The sequence below is a fragment of the Aythya ferina genome (genome assembly GCF_964211825.1).
Source record: "Aythya ferina genome assembly, chromosome: 17".
NCBI lineage: Eukaryota > Metazoa > Chordata > Aves > Anseriformes > Anatidae > Aythya > Aythya ferina.
This window is the reverse complement of record NC_140316.1, coordinates 3,272,189-3,290,430: the sequence shown is the minus strand read 5'-3', so window position 1 is coordinate 3,290,430 and position 18,242 is coordinate 3,272,189. Positions and strand designations below refer to the sequence as shown.

The 18,242-nt window shown below is 41.1% G+C and overlaps 1 protein-coding gene across 12 annotated transcripts in view; it reads right to left on the bottom strand.

The window, feature by feature from the left end:
• Positions 1-17,199, bottom strand: part of LOC311420646 (E1A-binding protein p400-like) — a 48,272-nt gene extending 31,073 nt beyond the window's left edge. For 10 of the 12 annotated variants that reach the window (XM_084491725.1, XM_084491729.1, XM_084491731.1 and 7 more), the window contains exons 1-13: positions 17,101-17,199; positions 14,488-15,864; positions 8,338-8,425; positions 7,808-7,915; positions 6,732-7,111; positions 6,160-6,462; positions 5,205-5,390; positions 3,647-3,787; positions 3,456-3,534; positions 2,958-3,010; positions 2,410-2,467; positions 1,655-1,744; positions 268-375 (exon numbers count right to left, since the gene is read on the bottom strand). In XM_084491725.1, coding sequence (XP_084347851.1) covers positions 268-375; positions 1,655-1,744; positions 2,410-2,467; positions 2,958-3,010; positions 3,456-3,534; positions 3,647-3,787; positions 5,205-5,390; positions 6,160-6,462; positions 6,732-7,111; positions 7,808-7,915; positions 8,338-8,425; positions 14,488-15,810 — 2,917 coding nt within the window. In that variant the 5' untranslated portion in view covers positions 15,811-15,864; positions 17,101-17,199. The remainder of the gene's footprint in view (positions 1-267; positions 376-1,654; positions 1,745-2,409; positions 2,468-2,957; positions 3,011-3,455; positions 3,535-3,646; positions 3,788-5,204; positions 5,391-6,159; positions 6,463-6,731; positions 7,112-7,807; positions 7,916-8,337; positions 8,426-14,487; positions 15,865-17,100) is intronic. The other 2 variants (XM_084491735.1, XM_084491734.1) reach the window with 2 other exon arrangements.
• Positions 17,200-18,242: the final 1,043 nt, after the last annotated feature.

Here is an 18,242-nt window from a genome sequence, read left to right as displayed (position 1 = left end):
CACAGGCCTTTATCCAAAAATATATAGCAATAACAGAAATAAATCTAACCATCTTTCCAAATGCTTACTCAGAAAGCCACTGTACTTTCCATTAATTCTTGTAGAGAACACTGCTCACCACTTTAAAAATATATATAATTTCAGATGTAGTTCACTCAATATTTGTTTTCCCTTAGTATAAAATGTTTTTGAATACAGAACCTAAGAGCCATTCAATTTATTTCACACTGTAAATCAGCACTTTCTTCTAAACAAGTAGTAATTTACCTTCCTCACTGCTATCCTCTTCACTGTCAGGTTTAGGCTGGGGCCAGTGAAAATTTTCAGAAAAGGCACCTTCATACATCTTTAGTAAATCATCCAGAGGCAATTCAGCTGAAGATCATTAAAGCATGTGAGTTTAAAAATACCAAAACTTGTAACAAACAATACCACTATTTTAAATCTCATGACATTCTTCACTTTTATAAAGACAGTCCTCTAATCAAAAGTTAACTGAAGGAGTAATTACTGGTTGGAGGAAGGAAGTATTTATTTAATGACCCAGAGGACAGAGCACACTTGGCATAACACCATGTAGCCTACTCATCCAGGTTGCTTTTTATATACTACAAACCACCACACAAACATACAGTAAGCTACTGGTTGGCAAGGTAGGGGCATCAAATCAAAGTGGTTAAAAGACAACTGAAGACTTCCAAGTTTCAGAACTGAACTGCACCTCAACCCTACTTAACAGTATCGCTGTGACCCCTTGTCTGATCTGTTGAGGCAGGAATGTACATGTTGTCAGTGGCCAATCAATCAAGAAACACCCTAATTAGGAACTTGGCTGACCGGCCAAGAGTTATAATCCCTCCAACTGACCAGCTGGCTGCAGCCACTAAGCTGCCAAACAAACCAAACAAATGGATTAGGAAACTGCATGTTAATTGCCAACCAGGCCTAGCTTAATGGGAAGCTTGCCTCTAAAGATCAGCATGTTTTTTACCATGATAACTGAAGTGATCCCTACGGGACACTTTGCACACATCAAGCTCTGCATGGCAGTTATTGTTAAGTTCCTAACGAAAGCAAATCGGCAGCCTGAGCATTGTCCCTAAAAGTCCTATACCTTTCAAATACGTATACCCCCCAAGAGCAGCCTTTCAGCACCATTTCAGACTTACCAGGTGCATCACAAAACCCTTCTGCAATATTCAGGACAACTGATGACAAAATGTTTATGTTCACCCTGATATACTTCTGTTTTTCAGTATTTATCATATGTACCTAGAACTTAGATTGAGAGTTTTTTGGTTGAGGTTTTAAGAAAAGCCATGCTTCAATAAAGACTTCTTTTCTCAAGCTATCTTGCATAATAACTAGGTAAGTACACAGACCACTTTATGAAGTACAGAAGTCCATCATCATAAACTAAGTGCTATAACTTCCCAAACAGAAAAATAATATGGGTTATACATGACCGAATATTTCAATGCATTCAACTTTTCATCTATAAGCCTATTTACAAATACAGTAACTGCTGCATGTTTTTATCACAGAATCACAGAATTGTAGGGGTCAGAAGGAATCTCGAAAGATCATCGGGTCCAACCCTCCTGCTTGCTGTTGTTTCAGAGCCCACCAGAGAAGAATCAAGCTACATGCCTACCTTCTTTGGCTAGATTAGACAATTCAGTTTGATGGTTTATATTTCCTTCTTTAGCTTCTTGTTCTTCAATTGTTTCTTCTTCATCTTCAACTAAAATCAAAACAAATGCTGTGTCATTCAAGTTACAAAATAATTCTGCAAGTTTATAACTATGTACCCTTGAAGCATACTAGCACAGAATATTACAAGTTAGCAGGATTCAAAAAGAATGGAACATGTATATGGAAAACAATAAAATCTGACAGCAGCTATACCTAGAAACTAAAAAAAATAGGAAAGGGAGAGAAGCATTTCTGTCTCAAGACAAAAGGCAGTCTTTAACTGTTTACTGTTGGTTGACAGTAGTCCCCAGAGGTAGATTACTCTGTAGCTTTAAACTGGGAATTTTCTTTATCAGAAACGTAGATGTCTTCACAAGAAAGTCACTGAAGTAGATGCGTTATTCAGTCTGAAAGCCTCAAAAGAAGTTTAAGACTTCCGGTAAGTTTTGAAAAACAAAGGAATGAGAAGAGAAAGAATTTAAATCTACCAAAGATGGCAGTTTGATTCCAGGGAAAGTTTTATTTCCAAATTTTCACTGAAGTTCTTTTCTACAACTGACTTTCTAATCTCTCTAAGAAGTGGATTAGGGTTGGTATTTTTTGGGGAAAGGCAGCAAGTCCACACAGAAACAGAATGAAAAACAGTGGCCTCAGGGTTTTAATGCATAACTTATGTACTATGCTATAGATAAACAATTTTGAAAAGTGACATACCTTCCTCATCAGTCAAAGATGTGCTTGCCTTTCTTTTCCTTCCAGATGATGAAGAACCCTAGCATTCAATAATTAAAATATTTAAGATCTCAGAAAACAAAGCTAGGATTTTTTTTGTTTGCAGTTTTAAAGAAAATGAGTGCTTTACAATGATACTGGCAATCACTAATAGCCATTTAATATCTATTAGCACTTTTCTGGTCATGGAAAAACAAAACACAATAAAAGGAAACTGGACATGCACATACACTATCTTTGTCAAAAATGATTACCTTCTCCCCAGCATTTGTTTCCAAACTCTCATTTTCACCATTAAGGACAAAGATTAAGGTATTTCATGGCACACATCAAGCCCTGTAATTCCAGCTAAAATGTGTATGTTTTCAACAAAGCTTAAAACTGAACATTCCCTTTGGATCATATCCATTCCGTTCTGCTTTACCTTGTGATCTGAGTACTTCACCAGCTACCGTCAACCTGAACAAGCAACACTATATGAAAAAGCACAGCGTGACTCAGGCTGACTAGCTCAGGTTCTGAAGACTTACCATTTCACTTTCTTTTTCCAATAAAAGGTCTTCTGAAGGCTTAGCATCCTTACCTGGAAAATTATCGCACTTGATGTAAGTAATGGTTTTAAACTAAATATGTGTAGATTTAGATTAGAAATTACAAAATTCTTTATTCTTAGAGAGTGGTGGGACAATGGAACAGGACGCCCAGCAACGCTGTCAATAACCCATTCCTGGAAGTGCTCAAGGCCAGGTTGGATGGGGCTTTGAGCAACCTGATCTAGTGGAATCTGTCCCTGCCTGTGGCAGGCGAGATGGAATTACATGATCTTTAAGGTCTCTCTCAACCCAAACCATTATACAATTCTAGTAGTCACTAAACAATTTTATGTTTATGTTAACTTTTAAAAGCATCCAACAGAGAACTGATACTAACTAAATCTAGCAGAAAAACACTGCACTTTTTTGCACAGTTCTGTTGCCACCAAGCACCATCATTTATATTGAATTTCTTATGAAATAAAATGCAATTACCTTTCCTTGAAAATTTCTTTAAATTCAAAGCTTTTTTTCTTTTCTCTTGAAATTCAATTTGCAGTTTTATTTCAACGACCTAAAATGTAAATCAAGTCTAATAAAACACTTCCATTTTAGAAATTAATTATTGAAGATTAAAAAAACAGTACAACTCACACAAGTATTAACAAGTCAATATTATATTTTACCTGCTCAATGTTAGACCAGAAGTATTCTATTTCTCTAGCAATTGATGCAGCAATTCGCCTTAGTTTGTTTTGTTCCTCCCTTTTAGCTCGCTCTTCATTAAGTTTCTTCTCTTCATGATAACGGGCCACAGTTCTTACCATCTATGATACAATAGATACTGACTTAGGTTACCTCAAAATACACATCAACACATTTCTTAAGTTTACATTAGTTAGCAGCAGACAGATATTGACTGTAGCTTTAATAGGTGTTAGCACTTAGCTTCATCATTACTAATTCTTACCATGTCAGTAAAACAGACATGAAACTGGAAAGAAAAAAGAAAACACAAGAACTGTAACTAAAAAATCCAGTAGAGAACTCTTAATTCACTACTCTCTCTTAATACAAGAATTAGGAAAAAAATCTACTACAATAATAGGCAAATGCACAAAAGAGAACTTAATTTTCAGGCAGCAGAAAGTCATGGAAACCACACCATGAAATGTCAGAACCCAAAGGTAAAAAAAAAAAAAAAAAAAAAAAAAAAAAGTTCAAAAAGGGGGTGCATACATAAATGACAGATAAGTCAGTGGCTGCTAAATACTGCTTCAATAGGAGGTCCCTAAAATGCTGACTTCCACAAGTTTGAAGCATACTGCCAGGGGAAGATTCATTTCATGTTTGCCCTGCCTGTTTCTCCTATTTTTTAAAATCTACCATTATTTATTTTCAGATTGCAGATCTGCTTTTACAAAACGATACACCTATGTTAATACTTTGCTTACAAGGAAGAGAGTCCCAAGTTCACATTATTTCAGAAGACACAACAGAAAACAATATGGTAATTTCAACTACTGACCTTCAGTTGCTCTCTTCATAACCTCGAATTGGTCATAAATGTACGGAAAGAACATGCAAGATCGATAGAATCCATAGAAAATACTTGCTTGTTCTAAGTAAACAAGTTTTACATATTTCGTCTCATATCACCCTAGTTTTCGTTCCATCATTAAATTAATTATACCCGCTGTGTTGCTTTCTTTTCCTATGGAAACCAGTCTGTACTATGTTTCCACTGCTGTCCCTAGTGGAGACAAAGAATGGGAACTGTGGTTTCTCTTAGAAAAAAAAAACAACTCTTTTAGAGGTTTTTCTTAGAGGAGAGTTAGACAACCACATCCAATGGAACTTATTTACAGAATTCCATATTCACTCTTCATTGATAGGAAGTAACCAATATGTAATAACTGTCAATAAGTGTCATATTTAAATATGACATAATTGACATATTTACTGGGTCCACTAATTAAGCTGGTTTGATTTCCAGAGGAACAAAGACCACAAAACCCAAAACTATTATTTGCATCTGTAACCAGTAAAATTAGCAAGTCCACACCAAATGCTAGAATATTCAAAGCTAACAACATGGCTGCTCATTTAAGTTAAAAATCTGTACTTTATATTCCATGACTTTTATCCAAAGGACCAAAAAAAAAAAAAAATTAAACCTTGTTACAGAATTGAACAACACCAAGATTAACTGTTCTGATTCAAAGCTGTATGTATCTCAAGTACCTTCTTAGCAGTTGCCATTTTCCATTTTCTCTCCTGGGCAAAATCAGTTGCCATCCACTGCATTTCTTCCAGCAAATAATCCCAGTGAGATTTTGGTCTTGGAGCTTCTTGGAGTTTGGGCAGTCGCCTCAGGGACCATAAACCTTCCTTCCTCAGTTCTGCTATCCGCTGATGGATTTGATTTTCCTTAAAAAGAAACACATATAGTTACAGAGAAGCTGCAGAATGCACCTAGAATAGTAGTCAAATATAAAAATAATAATTGCTCGCACTTCATCAAAATAATTGACAGCAAAAAAAATGCAGTGCAACAGCATGATAAATGTATTACAAAACTCAAGTCTGGATTTTACATTAATGGAAAAAATACTAGGCTAAATTCAACCTATGCAAAAAGAGTACCTCAACCTTTATTACAAGAGACAGTTTGTTAAATAACAGGATAAAAAGTTTCAATTGGAAGCACAAAAATTTACAGGACATATGTAAACTATAATCAAATAATCCATTTTTTCAAAAACTGAAATTGCAGCTGTATTTAGCCACAGAGAAACACAGAAGATAAGTATATGTACTTTACTAATACGGCTTGTTTGGGGGAAAAAAACGTCATCTTTATCATGTTAAATAACCAAAACATATCTCTAGTTAGTTATAAAAAAAAAAAGCTTGCAGACACCTTGAATGAGTAGATAGAATCAACATAATAGAAAGAACACAACAACTGCATGAAGACATCAGTCTTCTTTAATTTCTCTGAATGCCCATAAAAGCCAAATTCATTAAGGAAAACATTAAAAAACAACAGGTAATAGCTCATTTTCAAAATGAAAACACACTGATCAAAATTAAAACACATAAACCTGCACTGTTATCCGTGTTAACTGTCACAAGGTTTTTTTGGAGGGAAAAAATAAAAAAAAAATAAAAAATAATAATAAAAAAAAAAACTTACCAGCTTTACTTGCTCAGCGAGCTTGTCTTGAGAGTTGTCCTGTGGTAATGCTGCTGCATTCTGAGCTGGACTTTGTGTTTTAGGAGCTGCTGCTACTGCTAAGCCTGGGGGTTTTGATGCAATAGGAGACAGGGACTTGTTAGTTGCTGGAGAGGTCCTGTTTGTTTGTACTGGGTATGTAGAAGGCGGTGTTGTGCCTGAGATAGTTGCTGGCGCAACAGATGAGGTAGGCGGTAGCGTATTTGCCGTAAGACGCTGAGAAGTCTGAGCAGGATCTGCAGATGGTCGTGTCAGAGTCACAGTCTGCCCAAGAAACGCATGTTAGTGATGAGTTTGGCATTCAATGCTGTCTTAGTCTGCATTTCAGTAGAACATAATAAGGACTTTAATTTAGTGAAAAAATATACCTGTATTTCTACAAGGAAAGACTGTGTTTGCAGGCTACCTCTAAGTGCATTTGCCCAGAGGAATTTCAAAATGCTAACATTTTTCACATAACTTCAGGACAACAATATTCTTATATCATACTAGGCATTGAAACAGACGTTATCTCCCCAGTGAAGTTCACATACCTGTTGTTGTATCGTAGGTTGTGGCTGTGACACTTGGTTTGGTGTCTGTCCTTGTACATGGATTGCTGGTGGCACCTGCTGTTGAAGTGGTGCTGGAAGTGGAGCAGAAGTCAGGGGTACGCTTTGGGGCTGGATCTTCACTTGGATCTGGGGCTGAGCTGGAGATTCCACTATCTGTGGTTGCTGCTGTGAAATCTGCAGTGCAGCTGGGAGAGACGCCATGGGGACATTCACAGGTTGCAGCCTCCCTGGGAGCTGTGGTGGCGGTGTATGCAGACTTGCTGCGTTCTGCACAGGAGGGCCTTTCGATGGGTCGTACTGTTGTTGACTCTGTTTCTGTCCAGTCAGCTGTACGGTTTGAGGAGTGGGAGGCATTCCACCTACAAAGTAAAAGGAAACAACTCAGATGAAATTAAAAGGTTCAATGCTTTTTGTAACATAAAGAGGAAATCAACTGCAAATAGACTAATTTGTTACTTACTTTGCCACAAGACACCATCACTTGAAAATACCACATTACAATCACAAAATAAATCACTATTACAATAAAAAACAAAGTATTTCATGCACAGGACTGCAACTAAAATTTGGAGCACAGCAACTACTAAAAAAAAAAAGTCATTAAATGTCTTCTGAATTTCCTATACTTAAAAAAAAGACTGGTGAGCTAATGGAAATTTAACCTAAAATAACTACATGAAGTCTAAATAATATTTAGTTCTTAACACATTCACTGTAACATAATCAAAAGCTTGGCACGAATAATGAATAAAAATTTGTCTTGAATGTTGCAAATTAGGAGGTTTCCTTTTCATGATCCATTGGCTCAGGTCCAGAATTCTCAAATTAACCGTTTTGCATCAGCACCTGTGACGTATTTCCATGCCCACATGCACTTTTGGAGCCCGTCACTCAGCTCCTTAAACAAACCAGGCATTGCATACCAAGTATTAATTTACATGGAGAAGTAGGTGGTGGGGCTAGGATCTTGGAAGGTTGGAAGCCCAAGTTTCTAGTCCCATCACTAACATCTCCTTGTTAAATTAATGTGCAATTGGCATGTGGTGACACAGTACCTTGTGCCGTTGGCATTAGCTGTTGAAGAGGAACTCCGGAAGCCACACCCGGATGCTGAAAAACCATCCCATGACGGCCCACTTCAATTCGTGGTCTCTTAGACGAATCTGTGATATTCAAATTCCATTTATGGCATGGTACAATGGAATGGGTTCAGTTTCACAAAGCAAACTACTACACATGATTCCAACATCAGCTCAGAAAGCTACGACTACTATACATGTGTAGCATTTATGAAGAGCATGCTCCAAGGGCAAGATCCTTTTCACTTCCAGTTGGCCAGCTCCAATCTTCTCAGCCAGAACAAGCCACCTAACATCTCCATGCTTGCCAGGTCTGGTCCTATGTATTGTGAGTGGCGTGCCCTCTTCACACAGCACCATTCACAATAGATAGTCCTACCAATCTGCTAGTTTCCAAGATGAGGCAAAACTGTGTTTTGATAGTTACTGAACAGTGGGCTCCGTCAACTGTCTGGAAAATGAAATAAAATAAAAAAGAAAAGAGAACTTGTGCTCGAGAAACATACCTGCTGGTGCAAGTGCCTGCTGTCTATTAAAAGCTTCAATTTCTATGGTGTTCACAGTCCCCGTAACCGGAGTCCCTGTATGCGTTTGCTATTGGAAAAAGAAAACAAATCACAAAAGTTCAATCTGTAGGTAGTCTAGCACCAAGACGTACGTTACAAATGGATCTAAAAAGGCCATCAGAGAACAAAGCCTTGAGAACATTTCTACACCTATGAAAACAAGGCTGATTCAATATCCGCTGGGAAGTTTTAGATGTCTGTATTGCCCAGATCTTCTTTGGTCTGAACTTCAAAATCACAACTAAACCAATGAAGGCAGTTATAAACAACACATTTACATTGCCCAATTTTTTTGGTTTGTTTTTAAAATAAATTAATGTTTGCATTAATGTACAACCCTGTTGCAATGAAGTCAGAACAACATATTCATATAGTTCATAGCTGCAATAAAAGGCTGACATGAGAAAAATTAAACAGTGGGACTTCATTACAGGATTAATTAGAAGGGACATTAGATAAGGAAAGAAGTCACGCACAACCTGTGTCATAGCTAAGATGACAAAAATCAGAAATGAGAGTCAATGCTTTCGTGAAAGCTAATCCTTTTCACTGTGCAAAACATCAGTAACACACAAATTAATTCTCATCCCACAGACAGTTCAAGCTCAGTTGAGTCTCCACCACTGTCACCTTTAGGATGGGGTTCCGTGAGATTTAGCCTCGCAATATTTCAGGAAGAACTTCTAAGACTCAGAAGAGTGGGAATAAAAGAATCTCAGCAAAGCTGTGAAATCCAATTCCAATTTTCCAGAGGCTAGACTCGCATTTGTTTGGCAAAACGAGTACAGTGAAGTAACTTTGTGATGAGAAACACGGGATTGCTATAGTGCTAATGTCACCTCAGAGCATGTCAGAAATTACTAGACATTCTACCCGAGGATAAATGTCACACACCTATGAATTATCAAGTCTTGAAGATTGTCGATGGCATCGAGACAGAAATCTCAGGGCTTTGATTCAGCAAGTTGGAGCTTAGCTTCAGTAATGTTATGCAGTGCACAATAACTTTCTTTTAAAATTATTACAATTAATATTGAGCAAGATGCCAGCTGATATATTCTACAAAATTCGTGCAAATAGCAGACTTGCATACAGGATTACTTTAAGAAACTAGTCTGTGAACTTGATGATTTCCATGCTCTTTGGGCTCTCAGCACTACTGGCAAATTGTTAACGCCCATCAGTGTTTGTATGAGCCCAGTTCTTTTCAGTGAGTTTCTGAATCATATTTTTAAATTCTCCTCAACATTTAGCCACGTTTCAACCAATGAAACTATATGAAACTTAACATAAGAAAAATAAGGGCTACCCAAAGAAAGGGCTTAAGAGCTTCTATCAGAAAATACAGAGGCAGCCTTTATGTATTGCAGCCTCTATGCCCTGGAAAATGAACTCATCTCCCACTCAAGCTCTCTAAGTGTAATCTGCCGTTGGTGAGAGCCTCTACCATATCAATGTACAGTGAGGGTTTCCAAATGTCATGAAAGTTACTATAACATCAGAGTAAATACAGCAATTTCCCCAAAGAATCTTCTACTTTATTCACAGGTCTTTTCTTCTCTGATTTTAATAAAAATTCTGCCATAGGAATTTTGTAAATTAAACGTAAGGAAATAAGCATTGGTCCATATTGAAATAAACTGCAGCAGCCACAACCCCACATCTTCAGTGCTTCATCGAAGAGCATTAATAAACACGGACATTGACAACTAAAATGACTGGGTTTAAAACATTCCTTTTTGAGCTCCACGTATCTCATTCCCTCAGATTCTATCAATAGCTACAAATTACTAACATTTAATCTCTTTGCTGCTGTGTGGGCATTTGTGACCACTCTAGCAACATGGCTATACTCTTAGATGTCAGTTTTGGTTTTAACAACATCTGACTGATATTCATCCCTCACGGTCACAGGTCACTCAACATGGATCAAGTTTTCAAATGTTTGTTTTACCATAAGGCAGATATGCAGCATAGTTCAAGTTCAACAGCCAATATCTGGCAGCACATCACAGACTTAAGCATTTAGAAAACTATTCAACAGATCACAAAAATATATTTTGCACAAGGGTCCTGAATTAACAAATTCTGCTCATGTGCAGTTTGGATTAAATGCTTTCTGGGACATCAGTTTGAGAAGGTACGTTCTCCAAGCTGCTTCAAATGCTTCTTATGTCACCTGTACTCATACTCTGGATGATCACATTCTCACATTTTCAGGCTGCATGTCTACTTCAGGACTTTTGATTGACATTTTCTGAAGTGTATGCCTCCCAGCCATCTGCATCATCGCCACGTAATTTAGGCCAGACACTTCAAAGAGCAAAGATGTCATGCCTTTATAAATTGCAGTCACATACCGCTTATGTTAGACTAAAACTGTCCTAATTTTAATTAAAATAATGTGGTTCTCCAGAGGTCATGATTATGCAGCACACCCACAATAATCATTCTGAGTGCTGCATTTACGCACTCAAATTTGAATGATGATGCTGATCAGGACACGTTATTTCTCTATAAACAGTTAGGAAGAAAAAGATGGATGGGAGGAGATGATGCTTCCTGGTAACAGTTTGGGCTGAAATTACAGAGAGTTTTGAACAATTACGGAGAATTTTGTACACTTCTAGCTTGTACCTGACAGTTTCCCCAAAACACCTCTGAAAAGCTACAAAACTTTCAGAAGCGCTTCTTCGTTGGTGTCACCAGAACATAATGATAAACCTGATCACTGTAATAAATGACCTGACACAATATTACTCATTTTAAACAGCTTAGCTGAAGCCTGTCTACCTACTGAGTCTTGCTAAAGGTGTCAGCACCGGCTCTAACAGTCAGCTGCCAGCACAAGCCCCTTTGCTGTACAGCTCCTTTGTGCAATACCACCAGGAACCTCCCTCCCATTTGTCACACGGGGATCCGGCCCATCCGACAGTTCATTTAACTCTCCCTTTCCCAAAACCTAGATGCAGGCAGTGCAGACCATTCAGCTTGTGTGGTACAGCGGAGTAAACTCCATGACATCTGCTCTCTAAGCGTGTACAACTGAGCTGACAGCTGAGCACGGCAGTTGCAGGGAGGCGGGCTGTGCTCCTCTGGGTGCGCGAGCACCGGTGTCTGGGTAACGCAGAGCTGAGGGTAGCTGCAGAAGCATGTGCCAGCTTGAATTTAAAAGTTGCAACACCATCAATCCACTTTTTTTTGCTATTATGTTTATTCCTCCACTTTGCTCAGTGTTCCTTCATGTAAACACAATGTAAAAGACCATCTGTATAATGAAAGCAAACACTTCTGTTTCTTCTTCCCAGTATTTACGGTAGAGCTAATGGAAAGGGGTTAGTTTTTGATAAAATTTTGTCAGAGGTTTTATCATTATTTTACACATTTCACAGAAGGTCGAACCAAAGCCTTCTGTAGCCACACTCAAAACCTTTAATACACAAAGAAAAAAAAAAAAGAAAAAAAAAAGAAAAAAAAAAAAGAACAGAAATTTAGAAGAAATCCACAGTTACAATGCCACAGACAAAAGAACCCATATTTCACTACGCAGAATGCACAAATGAACCAAATGCATTAGGGAAACAAAAGACAAACAAACCAAAGTGCAAACATTCAAGCTGAAAGTTAATGAAATAAGCCAGCAACCTGGAGACAAAGATTTAACTTCCTCAAAGCTTCATAAATATTGATGCATTTGAAGACTGTAAAGGTTTTCGTTTTGCTTTGTTTAGATGATAAGGGATGGGCTCTAGGGAAAATTCTAATTCATCTAAGAAATATCAAATCTGAATGAAGAAAAAAAATCTGGGATGAAACTACATTTTAGAACCATTGAAAAGTACCTGAAATGGTTGCTGCTGGGATGAAAAAGCAGCAGAAACATTTGGAGGAAGCTGGGTTGCTATAGCGACAGGAGTACCAGTCTGCCCATCCTTTCCTGTCACAACCTTTACCTGAGAGAAATATTTTGGGAAAAAAAAAAGAAGGGAGAATCATTTTCTTTTTAAAACTTTTTTTCTTCTTTTTCTTTTTTTCTTTTTTTTTGACTTGTTCAACAACAACCTTTTGTACTGATGGTGCCTCGCTGAAGAGGGGATTATAACCAGGCGACCATCAGCGCGGCTTGGCTGCACCACCGGCCGCTTGCGAGTTCTGTCTGACTTGCAGTAGCAGAGCAGAGCACGGCCCTCACTTCTTACAGTGGCCTCTCACCACTTTTCTTAAATCCATTTTACACAGAAGTGTGCTTTGAATTTAAGGATTGCTGCTCCTAACGGACAACAAACCAGCACGACAGACAGTTCGAACTTAAGAGAGCTCCGACATTCAGTTAAGCAATGAGCACAGCCACCATTCGCTCTCCCCCTGAATTCCCAAAGGGATCAACCTTTCCAGGCAGGGGATGGAGTGCGTTGCTTTAGCAGGAAGTGATAAAGAAGGGGGAAGGGGAAATAAAAGAGAAGACAAAAAAATACAAAGAAAGAACATACTCAAAAGATGTCTTAAACTTTCAGAAGGATTCACAAAACACTTTCAGAAAACACTCGGACTTTTGCTGTTGCAGCTTGCAAAATTCGCCAGCAGTTAGACTGACGAGAGGCTTCCACAAACACCAGATGATCCATCGCAACAAGGCAGTGAAGTACAGCAACCTCCAAACCCGAAAGACTGAGTGTGATGTAAATTGTAGCAGTGCCACTGATTTCAATGAACTTGTACAATTTACACCCACTAAAGATCTCTCAAAACTGGCATACAGTAGTTAAAAATACCTGGTATTTCAGCTGAAAAACACGCAACCCAACAAGAACACCTAAACAATTTGACAAAATACAAACCAAGTGAAAAATTATTGAATACCTTTATCAATAAATAACAACAACAGGCTAGCTTTTACTTTACTATATGTAGAAATGATTCCTTCCAAATTATCAGTAACTAGTACAAACAAAGATTTTTCCTGGACAAGAAATTTAACTACAAGACAATTAACAAATTAAACTTTTACTGTTATACTGTTAAAATTTCCCACGAATTCCAGCTAAAGATTTCATCACTAGCTATTCATATCTAAAAGCATCATCAATTTTCTCTGAAGACACTGATTTCTAATAGATATTTCAGAGTAGCATGAGTTTATTTACATAATCAGTTTTGTTTTTTCTTTATACAAACTGGCAACTACACACCCATATGTGTTTTTACAAACTTCAAAAGGTATTTGTTTACGCAGTGCCATCACTTGTATCAGCACTGTCACAACCACTTGCCATGTAACTGACAGGCGCTGCTCCAGCACCCGAAGGCTGCTGCTGCAGGTCAACATCTACACAAATGGGTACAAACACCCAGGGAAAGTTGCACAGCATCTCTTCGAGGCAAACTTAATTCATATCATTTGCCATTAATAAATGGTGAATCGAAATTATTTCAAACCTCTGCGTAAATGTAACAAAGTTAGCTTGTTAACATCCAGGCTGCGAGTACTATTTTTTTGGTATCTTGCTGACTGCAATACGTGCAAAGCTCCAAGACAGCCTCTGTAAAGTAATTCATTACTACAGACCCATACACATTACGATTCACGTGCTCTGACTAATTAGATTACTTCAGGGTTTTCTGCTGGGCACAGCAACACTGAACTTCAGTAACATCTACACTTAGAAGTCACGAGAGCCAAATAAAGGTTAACCTCTTACGCGGCTTTGCTTACTCTTATGTTTGTGTAAGTCTAGTAAGTGAAATTTAATCTATGATACGTGTTCATTCTGATAGCTTGAACCAGCTTCCATAGCAATGCTGTCTTTATTTGTGCATTGCCTTACGTACTAACTGGGACAGCAAAAGTTCCCGACACCTCTCTGCTCTTTGCTTTTAGGTATGTGCATCTGATGGCCTGCTCAAACCAGCCTGTTGAATCATACCACCTAGCAGCACGGTGCTCTCTCAGACCAACCACTTATAAACAAAATTGCTGTACTTCATCAAGTAAAAATGATTTTTCATGTACTGTCACATTAGCTAATACTTCACAATTCACGTGCCACATCTACTCTTTTATTCCAAAATATTAAAAAACAGATTTCTTACCTCATCGTTGATGACCTCAGATTGTTCTTCCTCTTCTTCCTCCTCCAGATCCAAGTCATTTTGCCTCAGGTACGCTTGCAGGGGAACACAGTGCTTCTTCTTAAAAGCTAAAAAGTCCATCATATTCCCTTGAAGATGTTGCAGAAAAAACAGTTCAATCAAACATTCCTTAAAAGTTTCCTTAAGAATTTCCATTTGCTTGTGGTGATGGTCCAAGCACTGCTTTCTCATTTGAGCAGTCTCTTGGTTGGCCGGAGGTATCTCCTCCAGTTTTTTGGGTTGTTTTTTCACGGCCGTATTAACTGTAGGAGCAAGAGGAAGACTTGACAGCCCTTGCGGTACCGTGGCCCGGGAAGGACTTGTGGGAGGCGGTGGCGATGTCATTCCAAATGCACTCGGTCCTCCAACTCCTGCTATTAAACCCCCAGAAGTCCTGTCATACCCAATGGGTCTGCTCAGCTGCTGTCCTTGAAGCACTTGCTGCTGCTGTTGCATAAGCTGCCCTTGGATAATATTGCTAATTTGGGGTGGCAAGCTCGTTGTCGTGATGTGGCCCGGGCTAGTCAAAGACTGCATATTCGCTCCGCTCGCTACGGGACTTTGAGGACCAAGATGATGGATGGTGCCGCCAGACTGCGAGTGAGGTTGGGAAAGCCTGCGCTCCCGTACTGTCGCAGGTGTGCCAGAAGATGGAAGTTGTACTTGAGCTGCAGCTCCTTGAGCAATTTGTGCAATTCCCGGCCCTTCCTGATACACAAAGTGTCCGCCATTTGAAGGGCTCAAGCTGATTTGTCTCACGAGCACGCTAGCATCCACAAAGCCTCTGGTAGGGCTCTGGCTGCACATACCCAAGCCGGGGCCTGGAGTGCCAGCCCGGACGTTTGGTAGCGTCTGCACGGGCACAGGGCTGGGCTGCGTGGGGCTCTGAGACTGAACCTGCTGCGGCAGCGGGGATGTAACTTGAATATACGACGGGGATCCATGCTCAAACCGTCTCTGCTGCGGGCTGAACTGAAAACTCGGCGACGTCGGGTTTGGAATTGGCAGTGGGGTAAGCGTTATCTGCTGGTTTCCTGAAGCCACTGGTCCGACGTTTTGCAGTGTGATGTTCACGTTCTGACCAGCTACCGGACTCCTACTCATTATAAACTGCTGGATTTGGTAACTGGGGGACTGGGGCGCAGATGGACTTGCAGAAGGTGCAAAAGAAGCTGCAGGGGACTGGGGTAGGTTTGCCTGTTGCTCTTCTCCCTCACTGCCCGTGAAGGACCTGGACCTCTGGAGCTGGCGCTGGGCATTCTGAGGACCATTGCCATGGTGCATTCTCACTGTCAGATGTTGGTGGTCCGAGGGTTGTTGGTTTTTTTACACTATATGCTAAAGGAATACACAAAAACAGAAATTCAAGCAAGTTTCAGTTACAAAACTGTATTTACCTATTTAGTAACTATTTGGAAGAATACCTTACAGTAAAAACTCAGGTATCCTGCCTTTGTAGTTACTTAGATGTTTTATGTTATCAGTCAATTTATTAAAAATCCTCGTTACCACAAACTCACTTAAATATCTCATACGTTATTCTAGCTGACAAAGTGCTATTGAATAGTTTAGAAGTGATGTGTTCCTCTTAAACCAGAGGAACAATTAACTTTAAAAAAGTCTTCCCTTTTCTTCAAAACTTCAGAATAAACTGTCTCCAGTATCAAAAATACCTGTTTGGTTTTTTTTTAACTCCTAATGTTTCAATGCTTTTAACACAGTACTATGTCCTCCAGACCAGAATAGTTCCTCATAACATAAAGTACATTAATCAATGATAACTAAAAATACGACAAAAGAGGATATAGACCATTTGGCTTTATTGTTCTAGTCCCCGGACAAGAAACATGTCATGAAAAGTCTCCCTAACAAATGAAAGTATCACGCCTAATATTTTACTCTGCCTTCTCTTTCCTCCCAAACACCAACTGCTTAAAGAGATTAAAATCAATGCAAACGTGCATTTTGTTTTCAATTTTATTGAGCCAAGCTTTCCAGAAGCCTGGAAACATTCTGGTTTTGAAGTTCAAAACAAAATTTCCAGCAGCACGCGCTGACAGGCAGAATCGGCGCTGGGAGCCGTGCAGCGCGAGCACCGAGAGCCAGAAGGGAACTCGCTGCTGTTTCTCGGTTTGTTTTGTTTCCCCCACAGCTCTCTCGTTCCGCCTTCGGCGCTCCGGACCCGACACGGCCGCGGCGCTGCCAGCGGGCGGCCCCAGCCCTGCCCCGGGACAGCCGGGGGGCTGCGGGGCCCCACACCCGCCCCTCCCGCCGCGGCTCCGGCAGCCCGTTATTTAATTAGCCCGGCGCGGGGCAATTAAGATCCGAGCGATGCCGCCGCCTCCCCGCGCCCCGCTCGGGGGCACCGCGACGCCCCTGAGGGGCCTCGGGGCCGCCTTTTGTGCGCCGCGCGGCGGGAGGGGGCTCCCGCACGGCCCCGCGCCGCCCGCCCGGCGCCCCCCAGGCCCGGCCCTCTCCAAACACCCCGGGACGGGGCCCGGCGCCGGGACCGGGCGGAGGGGAGGGAAAGGAAGCGGGGCCCGGCCCGGCCGCCCCCAGCCCGGCCGCACTTACCGAGCCCCTGGCAGGAAGCGGGGGGGGGGGGCCGGAGCGGCGGCCGCTACCAGCGCCGGCAGGAGCCAAACCGCGCCGCTCCGCGCATGCGCCGCCGCCCCGCAGCGCACGGAGACTGCGCCGCCCGCCCGCGCATGCGCCCCTGCGCCTGGCTCCGGGTTGGGGTTGTGGCGGGGCCGGGCCGGGGCCTGGGGGGCGTGAGGCGAGGGCCCGGGGCTGGCCCGGGGGGTGCTGCTGGATGCCGGTGGTGTGGGGTTCGTGGCAAAATCACCCATAAAAGCTTGTCTCCCACCTGGCTGACTAGAGCCTGCTCACAAAACTGACTAGACTCTGCTCACCTCTATTATGGGCATAAAGCCCTACGAGGATGTGAAGAGAAACACAAGGGAGAAAGAAAAAAATACCTCTGTGCCAAAGAAATCACTGTAATCTGATGATCAGGACTTCATTCCCAGAACTTTTTGCAACTAAATCTAATTTTTAGAAGAATAGTTGTTACTACCTAGAGGTATAGAACATGTACATGTTTAAGATAAAATTGAAAAGAAGTTACAGAATCACAGAATTTCTAGGTTGGAAGAGACCTCAAGATCATCGAGTCCAACCTCTGACCTAACGCTAGCAGTCCCCACTAAACCATATCCCTAAGCTCTACATCTAAACGTCTTTTAAAGACCTCCAGGGATGGTGACTCCACCACTTCCCTGGGCAGCCTGTTCCAATGTCTAACAACCCTTTCAGTGAAGAAGTTCTTCCTAACATCCAACCTAAAACTCCCCTGGCACAACTTTAGCCCATTCCCCCTCGTCCTGTCACCAGGCACGTGGGAGAACAGGCCAACCCCCACCTCGCTACAGCCTCCCCTGAGGTACCTATAAAGAGCGATAAGGTCGCCCCTGAGCCTCCTCTTCTCCAGGCTGAACAAGCCCAGCTCCCTCAGCCGCTCCTCGTAGACTTGTTCTCCAGGCCCCTCACCAGCTCCGTCGCCCTTCTCTGCACCCGCTCAAGCACCTCGATGTCCTTCTTGTAGTGAGGGGCCCAAACCTGAACACAGTACTCGAGGTGCGGCCTCACCAGAGCCGAGTACAGGGGGACGATCACCTCCCTAGCCCTGCTGGCCACACTGCTTCTTATACAAGCCA